At 34.0% G+C, this 11,874-nt stretch overlaps 1 protein-coding gene and 1 non-coding gene across 2 annotated transcripts; one reads left to right on the forward strand and one right to left on the reverse strand.

Moving 5' to 3' along the window:
* Positions 1–318: 318 nt before the first annotated feature.
* On the reverse strand, positions 319–1,298 carry LOC108663264 (uncharacterized). Its single transcript, XM_088809696.1, has 3 exons — positions 1,138–1,298; positions 876–1,051; positions 319–767 (listed from the first exon to the last, which is right to left on the reverse strand). Exons 1-3 carry the CDS (start codon positions 1,296–1,298, stop codon positions 319–321), a joined length of 786 nt encoding a protein of 261 aa, XP_088665822.1.
* A 726-nt stretch (positions 1,299–2,024) lies between these two features.
* On the forward strand, positions 2,025–2,131 carry LOC148760867 (small nucleolar RNA R71). Its single transcript, XR_016028671.1, has one exon. It is a non-coding gene; the product is annotated as a small nucleolar RNA R71 (small nucleolar RNA).
* Positions 2,132–11,874: the final 9,743 nt, after the last annotated feature.

Below are 11,874 nucleotides of genomic sequence, written 5' to 3' on the forward strand. Positions count from 1 at the left end.
AAAACAAAACTAATAAAATAACAACTAAACTTAAAGATATAGCTTGGGTTGCCTCCCTAGAAATGCTTCCTTATAGTCACTAGCTTGACTGTGATACCCTTTTTTTTGTCTATTAGAGTTCTTGAGGATATTTGGTGATCCAATTCACCTCTCAAGTAATGCTAGAAACGCTGCCCTTTGACTCCAAATGTTCCAATAGCTTCACTATAAATATCTATTGTAGCACAAGGATAGGTCGTAACCATCTTGTGAGGACCTGACCACTTTGATTTTTTCTCTCCAAGGAAAGAGCTTGACTAATTTGGTCAGTAACACTTGTTATCCCACCTTAAAATCACTATCATTAGAAGGTGGTAGATTATGCTCATCATAACACTGTTTTGTTTTCAGATATAATGGCAATGGCTTTAACTTAAGAGTTAGTGCTTGCTCACTTGTAGGTGGTGGAATATGATTACCTTTACCTCTATCAGCTAAGTACACTCTATAACATTGAGTTGTGGATGAAGGGTGTTTAGGTGCATTGAAGATAGTAAATTTAACTACCTCATCTCTAACTCTGGAAGTTATTTTGCCTTCCCTTACATCGATTAGTGTGCCTACAGTGGCTAAGAATGGGTGTCCTAATATGATCTGAACCTCTTGATCTTCCTCCATCTCAAGTACAAAGAAGTCCACCAGAATGTATAGTTTTCCCACCTTAAGCAAGACATCTTCTATAATCCCACAAGGGTGCCTTATTGCTTTATCTACTAATTGTAAGGTGACTGTAGTTGGTTAAATCTTCATCAATCCAAGTCTCTTAGCAACAGATGATGACATTATTAAGACACTAGCACCTAAATTACACAAAGTTTTCAAAAAATTAAAATTACCAATTGAGCAAGGCATAGAAAAACTCCTTAGGTCCTTAAGCTTTGGCAAAAGCTTGTTTTGGATCATCGCTCTACACTCCTCAATGAGTGTAATTGTCTTAAAGTCCACCAATTTCCTTTTCTTGGTCAATATGTCCTTCAAAAACTTCACATATGATGGCATCTCTCTAAAGCTTCTGCAAAAGGAATGTTGAAGTGAAACTTTTTAAATACCTTAAAAAATTTTTGGAAGTGATTATCAAGCTTTTGTTTCTAAAGGCACTGAGGAAAGGATGGTGGTGGTAAAGTTGTCTCTACTTCTTTCTCTTGAATTTGCTTGTCAATTGTCTCAATCACTTTTTCATTCTCAACAGGCTTGTCTTGAAGAGTAGCTTGCCTAACACTATTTTCAACCTCTTTTCCATTCCTCAAGGTGATTGCCATAACTTGTTCCTTACCTTCTCTTTTTGAATTCACCTTTCTATCACTAGATAGTGTTCCTTGAAGTCGGTTGTTTAATAAATTGGAAAGTTGACCAACCTGAGTCTCAAGATTTTAAAAGATGCTGCTTGACTCTAAATGAGAGTTGTTTGACTTTGTATGATGCTATCATTCTATGTCATGTACTGCTTTAGCAAATCTTCAACAGTTGGCTTATTTTCTAAAAGAGGTGTTCTGGCTTGCTGTTGGAATCCTGGCAATGTATATGGCCTTGAAGTTATGACAACCCTTGTTTATTAACCCTAAAGAAATTGGATGACTCATCCACCTTGGGTTGTACATGTCAGAATAAGGGTTATTTTGCTACCTATTCGCTACAAATTGTGCTATTTTCGTTGAGCTAGGACACTGATGACTAGCATGATTATCTGCACACTACAAAAGGGCTTTGAATGGAGTTAGTAACAAAGGATTCAAGTGTCATATTTAGAACAGTTACTTGAGTGGATAATGCCGAAAAAGCATCTACATCATGAATTTCAGCTACTTTCCTATGCATTGATTGCTCCACTAGCCACTAGTAGTTGTTTGTAGCCATTTCTTCCAACAAATCATATGCCTCATCAATCGATTTAGCCATCAAAGCTCCTTTTAGTACAGCATCAATCGTGGTTCGAACATGCCTACTCGAACCATTGTAAAAAAGTTTCCACCTGAAGCCACTTTAGAAGCCCATGATGAGGACACTGTCGAAGTAATTCTTTGTATCTTTCCTAAGCTTCATATAATGATTCAGAATCTTGTTGCATGAATGATGTGAGATCATTCCTCATTTTCATTGTCTTAGACAAAGAAAAGAACTTAGCAAGGAACTTCTAAGCAAGATCATCCCATGTTGTTATTAAGCTAGTAGGGAGCGCATTCAACAATGCTTTAGCTTTATCCTTTAATGAGAAAGGAAAAAGCCTCAAACGAATTGCATCCTCTATGACACCATTATGTTTGAAAGAGTCACAAATCTCCAAGAAGTTTGATATATGGCCATTGGAATCATCATTCGAAAGACCCCCAAACTAAAATGAGGTTTGAATCATGGTGATGATAGCTAACTTGATCTCAAAATTGTTTACTTGAATAGCTAGTCTTCGAATGCTCGATGGAATTCCTTGTACCAAAGGAACAGCATAATCCCTTAAGCAACAATTGCCAACTACTATGCACTCTTGGATTTTCTATTCACCCTGTTGATCAACCATTGTATTTATTAGAGTAACACCTTCTTGATTTTCTCGTCGAAGTCTATGAAATGTTCTCTCAATTTCTAGATCACACAGGATAATCTACAAGTTATTTGCTCTTCTCATACAATGACTGAACACACCTACAAAATAAAGAAATAAAACTTAAATTAAGACTAATTTGTAAAATTTTAATATTAGCAAATAACAAAGAAAACAAAATCCCTAGCAATGGCGCCAAAAACTTGTTGTCGATTTTGCACATGCAAGTATATGTATCGAACAAGTAATATAATGATAAAGTAGAATATTATTCCCACAGAGATTTGTTCCTAAATCTTTACTAAGTACTAAAATTTATGATAAATTAATCTTATTTAAGTAACTAAAATTTTCAAAAAATTAATTAAAATAAAATTAAACCAAGCACTAAGTTAATTAACAGAAATTAAAATTACTTGAGAAAGGTAATATATTAAAACCTATGATTATGGGTTCATTCAACATTTCATCTGATACCAGCTTCTCTTATTATTTATATTCATGGGTGGTTTTACAACCTAGAATCCAAAGCTATGTACAATTCTCTGTCGAGATGCTTGCACAAATACCTAACTTAATTGGGTCACTATATGTCTATAGTAATCAATAAAATAAGGTTCATTAGACTAGTGTTCTAATTTGTCTATGTGTGGCAATTGGCATATGTCTACCCAAATTGCGAATTAGATCACCTAAGTGACATCAACATACACTTTTCAAACATTTGTCTAATCTAAAATCTCTCTATCGAGTCTCAATTATATTCATAAATCAATTAATTGTTGGTCATGCAATCAAAAGCATTAAAAACAGATTTGAATAAGCAAAACTTTACACATTCATTGTAAATAAAAGAGAAACTAATATTAGACTACAAGTTGAAATCCACCACAATCCTAGAAAAATAGTTCAGCTTATAATATTTAATAAAAACAATGTCCAAAGAAATTTAGCCATGAATTCAAAACAAGAAAATAAAAATAACACAAAAGAGAGAAAAACTAATATTGAACCTAGGTAAATCTCAAAACTCTCTCAATTGCTCTTGAGTTCTTGCAGATTCATAGATTCAATTCTCCAAAAAAGCTGTTGTCGTCTCCCCTTTGAATGCCCTCCAAAAAGGCTTTTAAATATGTGCAAGGTGCCCTACTTTCCAACTTTTCATCGAAAGTATATTTTTAAAAGTCAAGGTGGCTTCGCGACCATGATATTTTGGCACCGTGGTCTTCCTTGGTAACACCGAAAAGCCACTTCTTTAGTGCCGAGGCGCTGTGCTCTCAAGTTTTTATATGATGCCCCCATGATTCTTAACGTCACTGCCATGATTCTCTAGCATCGCAGCGCTTTAGCCATGTTGTATGAAGCACAAAACTACATCTATCTATCAATGTGGAACACAATTTTCACCTCTATCTAGTCCGAACTGGGTAATTGGTCGACATAAAAGTTGTATTCCATTCTCTTAGTTTTCCAATGAATCAAAAATCACATCAACTGGATTTCAGCAGCTCAAGTTATCTTCAAATTACTGCAACATGTATGAGTGGCACCTTCACCACACTTATGCTATTATAACTTTCTTTCACCTCGCTCATCATATTCTGCATAAAACCATGAGAAAAATCAGCAATAACTTTTCCTAAAGTAAATTAAGACAAAGTAAAGTGAAATTAAACTAACGCCAACTAATTTAACTATTCAATATGTAATCTAACTTACACTAGAAAAACAACTCAAAAGGTTAAAATCCAATCTTGAACTCAAGGGTCTAGCCACTAAAGTCACCAAAATGTGTTAAAAATAACTCTATATAACAGAGTTATCAATATAACAACTAAACCAAACTCCAAAGGCAGAACCTCATGACAAACTCAGTGGAGTGGACGTGTAAGAAATAAGACCTACCAAATGTTAAATTGGTCTATCAATGGACAACCCTTGCCACACAGTCATATGGCCTATATCTGCACATGGTACAATAAATGGCTGAGTCATCTAATACTCAATAAGAGGTGCAGATAAATCAAATATATATAATTGACAAAATAAACATATATATATATATGTTGCATTATCAATGCAACCAAATATTATAACAAGCTTCTCCAATGTCAAAGGCATATCAATCATCCCTAAGAAGTCTCCACAAGTAGTGTATATCATTAGGCTTATCCTCAAAGTCGTTCAAAGTTATTCTCCATAGGCACACCTTGGTCGTCGAAGTATCTTATCAAATCCAAATCAAATTTATCTAAACCTAATCGAGGTTATGTTTCATCATTCATAGTTTGGATCATAATCTATGAGTGGTCTTCCCCAGACATAATCAAATCACGCAGGTGGCCAACCAACAGAGTTAATGATGGGTTTGGCTATGGACGGCATGCTCAAAATACGCAGCGGAAAGAAAATTAAAACTTATAACTAAGCAACCAAGATATGCCTCCACCCATGGATCACCTTGGTGATATTTAACACATAAAAGCACAAAATAAATTTTCAATCAAAAAGTTACCTTGCCAACTAATTTCGTAATCACAATGGCACTTCTCGAAACAATCCCGAGAACACTACAAGGAGAAAAACCCCTAGCCAATCAAGTGTTTGGCCTCCAATGGTAGTACACACGATTGCACTTGAACTTTCAACAAAGGAAGGAGTTTTTTAACTATACTTTGTGCTAGCAAAAAGGACAACAATTATCCTTTTTCTTTTTTTTCACAATCTTAGCTGAATCTCTTTCAAAAATTTCTTCATAAGCAATTTTCTCTTTCACACAAAGGGAATGGTGGAAAAGAGAGAAAACATTTTTCTTTTTCTGACAAAAACTAGGTTTTCTTCAATTATGAAAAACTTTTCATATGGAAATAGTTAAAAGGTGACTTATATAGTTAGGTTAAAATAACTTCAATTTTGCAATTAAGCCCTCAATATTATAACACATTATAATATTGGGCCTATTACTTAATTAAACTCTTTTAATTAAGTCCTTGGAAATTAAAATCAAAATTAATTTCCTTTATATTTTGCAATCAAGACCTTATAATTATAACTATTTATAATTATGTCTGACACTTAATTTAACTCTTTTAATTAAGTTTATAAAAGTTCATTACCTAGCATGTGATTTAAGTCTAACTTAAATCATCACTCTCCCAATTTAATTCAAATGCAATCATGTGTGTGACCCATTAAGTTCCCAACATGTTGGCAATGGAATTGATTAATGACTTAATTGATTAATATAAATTTCAATCAATTAATTTATAATCAATTCCATAGACCAAGATTTGCATCTAGCAATGCATCATGGCCACCAAATTGTTGGGAGAGTCAAAAGGTTCATTGATAACCTTTCAGTGTACAGTCTATCAGTTTAATTCATTCCCTCATCATGTATCCCAGAGATGATAAGAGCTTGGTACAGTGTCTACTCTTATTAACTTCCATATTTGTTCCTGCAATTATAGCATTAGCTTTATAGAGAGTTATGAAACCTTTTTCATAATCTCCATGTCACATTGGCTAAGGACTTCAATAAGCTAATGTTAACCAAGAACTGATAAAATATGTCCTTTAAAACACTTGAGGTGATGATTCCTATCTTGACCACTCATTTGCCTTCACATGTTTCATACTATACCCAAAAGCATCTTGTTTTGGCATCCTTGGTTAGGCACCCATAGGGATGAAATCAAAGCATAGCACTCCACACATAAGACAACCTTGTGTCTCAAGTCTATGGAGTATTTACACAACTGACACATGAGAAGTGTTGCATAGACACTAGAGTGTATTACCAAATGCACTTCTCATGGCAGGTCATGTTCAGTGAACTTGCTATCCAAGGCAAAAACCTATATTCTAGTCCCAAGTATCTCTATACTTTAATCTATAAGATCGATTGCTTATGTCCAAAGTAAGGAACATAGAATATACCAGTCTCTAAGCATCATTGTTGTCTAATCTCAATGATACATTGACCAGGAACATTTTGAGATTATGCTTTGATGCATAAGTATCTCATAACTGCAACCCATTATAGGTCCCTTGCAAAGCATATTAATCTCATGGACTTCATCCAATTAGACTTATAACTCATTATAATTGATGTCTTATTGATGAAGGAAAACCTTTAATCATTCAACATGAATGATACTATTGTATGATTGGAATCAAGCTTTAACCATCCTAATTAGCTGTAGGGCTCATCCTAACATCTCCCACTAGCACAAAGCCAATTGCTACCTAATCGTATGTGGATTTAATCCATCTAGCAATTATGTCTGCATGCAGACTCGCTTGTGCCCTCTAATGTGGTTAATTACTTTTATCTATCTTCATGATGTCCATGCATCACATGATGTCATATTAATCTATCTAAATCTAATGATGTGAGACCTCGACCTCTATAGCCTCATAACTAGGTGTAGACACGATAACCCGAGCTAGGGGTAATTTCATCATCTTTTTAATGATGCCCTAGAAGTATGCTTTCAAACATTTTTAAGGCCAAAGTAGGCCTAAAGTATAAATGAATGATGAAAATAAGGATTAAATGATGAAAAAAATAAAAATAATGATGATTTTCAAAGTAGGGGCAAAATGGTCATTTCTCATCTCAGGTCAAAATTTTAATTTTTGTAAACTCGAGTATTTTAGACCATTGTGGACTTGGCCTCAGTGTCAAAAGAGTAAAAAGATTGCACAAAGGATTGGAGAAGAATAAGCTAATTTGTTAAGGGCATTTTTGTAATTTTGGATAAGATTGAGCTATAAATATCATCTTCCAGTAGCTTCTTCTCACATTTTCTAGTAGCTTCTTCTCACATTTTCCAGTAGCTTCTTCTTCTTCTTCTTCTTCCTTCTTCCCTCTCACGTTTCTTCATCCTTCATGGGAGTTCTCTTTAAGCTTCCATAACTCTCTCAAGCTAGCTCCACTTTTCATGCTTTTGTGCACCCTTTCATAAAACCTTTGTGCTCTTTCACTCTCTTACTTTAAAACCCTTGAAAAAAAAATCTTACTTCATACTTTCTCTCACTAGCTAGGTGTTTAGAGAGAGACAGAGGGAGCTTCCATAATAACTTGAAATTTTTGGAAAGAGATTCAACTACAAAGCTACCAAGGTGAGTAGGGAATTAGAATTTGATATTTAAGTATTGAAAATAGCTAGTGATGAGACTTGGGAATGTTTTGTAATTGAGGTTGTTTATTCATTTTAAAGTGATTAGGATGGTGCAAATAATAGCCATTTAATAGTAGTTGGAAACTAGTTAGGAATGACTAGTAGAACCCAATTTAGAAAATAGCTTTGGAATAGTAATAATGCCAAGTTGGGTTGATGGTGATGTTGTTATCTGTGATAGGTTCCAACGAAACCCTACACCTCCATTCGAAACATTAGTCGAAGCTAGAGCCCACCAAAACATCAATAAAGATTGGTGAGTGAACTTGCATTTCAAAATATCTTTGGGAAATGTAATATATTTGAATGAACATTTGAATGATTTTATCCAACTTTTCTTTAAAATGTGTGCTAGGGAACAAGCCCTTGATAAAATGTTTCGATGTTGTGAAAAATGTGAAATGTGTAAAAGGATGAATCTGTGTGCTTCTATATTATGTTGGTAGGTATATATATATATGAATATATGTTTTGTATTGATGAATAATGTTGTGTGATGATGTTGAAGTGTGCGAGTATGGAGTGCACACCTGATGATGATAGAGTGTGCGAGTAGGGAGTGCACACGTGATGATGTTGAAGTGTGCGAGTAAGGAGTGCACACGTGATGATGATGATGATATTGCATTGAGTTAAGTGTGGTGGGATGGTATGCATGATGATGTATGTATATACAAATATATATATATATGTTATAGAAAGTTTATGAAAATAATTGTGATTGTGTTGTGTGTTGGCATTGTTAATTGCTCCCAAATTGCCTTTCATTTCAACAAGAAAATGTCTTTTGATGTAACAAGACCTATTTCACTTAAAATGCTCTGTTTCTTGCTACAGCAAGATTCATTTTAGCTGCAGCGAGAAACTCTCGGGTTTTGGGGGTCACACTAGCCTGATTCTCGCTGCAGCAAGAATAAATCTCACTGCAGCGAGAAACTCTCAAGTTCTGGTGCAGTACTTTCACTTCAATGAAGATTTTAACCACTTTTCCGTCTAAAATGGGAAAAGTGGTAAACATAAAAGTTGTATCCCTCCCTCTTATCTTTCTAATGGTCCAAAATCAGATCAATTGGACTTCTGTAGTGGGAGATATGATAGTAAAACTGAAACACATGCAAACTAACACTATTTCTCATTGTAGCGAGAAACTTGCTGCCATGCTTGCTACCTTGCTTGATTTTGACATATTTTTCACTCATTTAACTTCATGGATTGATCACGGGTTTTTGCAACACTATGAGGTTATTAATCAAAGTTTGACAAGAGGGGTTTTTAGTAAGAAATTAAATCAATTGCATTGTTTTTGAAACAAGTGCATCATGATTTCCAAATTCTTCCTATAGATTGCTTGTTCCCTTCTTATGTTCACTCACTGAGTTTATACTCACCTTTTTCAAATTCATGTTTTCAAATCAAGAGGCAGCCGATAACTAGGTCGAGGTGTTCTCGTAGATTCGTATCCTTGGTAGGTATCTTGGTATTTTGTAGCCGCACCTTCACCTTGGTAACTCTGCTGGAAGCCCAAAGTCATTTTTGTTGTAAATACGTACCTGTGATGTAAAGTACTAAGATGTATACCTTAGACCATTTACGTACATTTTGATTGGTAAAGCTACAATGAGTGGCAATAGTTAATGTTAGTTTGGGGTAATATAAATGCAGTTTTGATTGTTATAATTTACTATTAAAGTACTTAAAGGTTTGAGATTATGAGATGTAAATATAAGAATAGTTGACGGGATAATGAGTACGATTATATAAATAGGTTTGCTTGGGCTTAGTGGGCTACGTCCATTGGGCCCATGCGTCTGTCATGGCCCAAAAATTGGGTCATGACAAATGAGACCCAGGTTCTAATAGTATGGCTCCATTGTTACATTAACAATGTTCAGAACCTTTTATTAGTTCCATGGACTAAATATCTAAATATCTTCCTATTAGAGCCTTTTTAATAAGATGTATATGACTTTAATTATATACATGTACATAGTCCTCTTTCTTTCTTTAGAACCATTCCAACTAAACTATGCTGTATGTATCATATGCATTTGTCACTTTTCATTGTACCATCTGCCCCTATTTAATTTTGGCACTTTCTTTGTATACACATTGCATCCCATGTAATTGTATCACCAAAGAATTGTATTCACTCCTACTAACCTCCTTTTATGTATGAGATAAATACACTTGTACATTTTATTAAATCCAACCCTTTGGATCCCATTTAATAGAACAAAGTGTATAACTCCAATGAGAAACATATTTAGTAGTTCATCCCATATGAATAATACATCTTCAATGTATCTTACTAAATCCATGGAGTTCTCATACATATAATTATGCATCTCTATGCAAAATCTTAAGAGTTAGATTCCAATGTAACCATGTAATAACTAAGAAACTCCTTTCTTAGTGTCATCATACTCCCACTAAATCCAAGATCCTTTGTGAGAGTAATAATCGAACTCTTTTGAATTTTTCGTGATGTTGCATACATACATCTCAATGTATGCTTGGAATCATATTGGTTTGGAATAATATAATTGGCTACATCTAACTTGGAAGTTATGGACCAAATCATATCACTATATGAATTTGCTTTCTTCTTTGACCAAACATCTTTATGTTCTATTCATAAGAAAGTTTCATTTCACATGTATCTACATTCATTTTTGAATGATTAATTAATAAGTAAGAGTAATCTTCACTAAGATCATATCTTAATAAGAGAACTTCATACTATATAGCTCGTACGATCTTATATTTGAGTTCTCTAAACATTTCAAGGTTTCAAATTCTATTTCTTTAAGTATACAAGACAAAATCTCAATTTGGTCTTGTGTAAACTTAATGAATTAGGAACATTTTCCATAACATTTTATGCTCAATGGGTCGTATACATCTATATGTATAAGACCTTTTGAACATACCAAATCATTCACTTTTGCATGAAAATTGATTTGGTCATATAAGAATTACTAGCTCCTTAATGATTCCCAATCAAAAGGACCTAAGTATCTTCATACTCTAATTCTTACTTTAATGACCAAGATGAAAATGCCATAATTGAGATCATATGCAATCAGTTTTCTTGACATTTATATTGAGCATTGACTTACTACTATTGTTTTGTGCTTTATGTCATTACTTAAATGCATTCAACATCTAGTATCGAATACTTATGATGTTAATACAATAGTAGTAACTTCTAGTTCAATCATAAACTTTAGTAAAGTAAAAGCTTTTATAAGCTTCTTCTTCTTTAACTTTGTCAAGGAAACATTTTTTTTTATAGTCCCTCCTTTGTCCATTTTTACCATAAAGATGTTTGAGAACATTTCCCAGTTAGTGCCATTATCTTGGTTGTCTTCCCAATTCATAATTAAGGCAATATAAATTCCATCTCATGGAAGCACACTCCTAATTATGAATTGTATTTGGTAGAGATTGTGGAACGAACAACCTTTTGCTTGAGAACATTTCTCAAGTCCTGGTACCTTTAAAAAGGGTTTGGTCTAGTGAGTTTGATTCGCATTCAAGATGCACCATAGTGACAGATTATTAACCATCTACATAAATTATGTCTAAATAGATCAAATAAAGCAATAAGTAAATATCATGAATAAACTATTTAAAACAAGGTTTTAAAATTTTTAATAATTCTCCCACTATTTTCTACAAGATGATAACCCTCCATATCACCTCGAGAGATCTCTACTAGGATTCTCTTAGTGGGCTAGGGTCCCATCCATCAAGTCATGGCCTTAAGTGTGCTTAACAAACCATGATAGGTGGATTAGGTAGGTAATTGAGATTACCAATTGTATCTCTATACAACTCCTAGATCAGCTAAGTGACAACACATTGCCTAAACATATCATACATGTTTCACCTAGCCTTTACCTCTAGTTTCATAATAATCAAGTTTCCAAGCATCCAGATTTTATGAAACTAGTTGAGTAAGACCCACTAATAGCTCAAACATACTCATGTAAAAGTGTGATCTTGAGTGTGCTCAATAAGTCTTCGATTAAAAGAGCAGCCAAGTTATCTTGCTATCTGGTGAAAGGCAACTTGCTCATGCGTGGCATGTGACTCAATATATAATGAAGG

The sequence above is a fragment of the Theobroma cacao genome, chromosome 9 (assembly GCF_053813885.1).
Source record: "Theobroma cacao isolate CCN51 chromosome 9, ASM5381388v1, whole genome shotgun sequence".
NCBI classification, from domain to species: Eukaryota; Viridiplantae; Streptophyta; class Magnoliopsida; order Malvales; family Malvaceae; genus Theobroma; species Theobroma cacao.

What these genes read in the sequence shown, in the direction of transcription:
- LOC108663264 (XM_088809696.1), bottom strand. Translation starts at nt 1,298, where the DNA reads ATGGCAATCACCTTGAGGAATGGAAAAGAGGTTGAAAATAGTGTTAGG. An exon ending in CCACCACCATCCTTTCCTCA is followed by an intron (nt 1,052 to 1,137) that starts GTGCCTTTAGAA and finishes TTCCTTTTGCAG; the next exon opens with AAGCTTTAGAGAGATGCCAT. An exon ending in TTCTATGCCTTGCTCAATTG is followed by an intron (nt 768 to 875) that starts GTAATTTTAATT and finishes AACCAACTACAG; the next exon opens with TCACCTTACAATTAGTAGAT.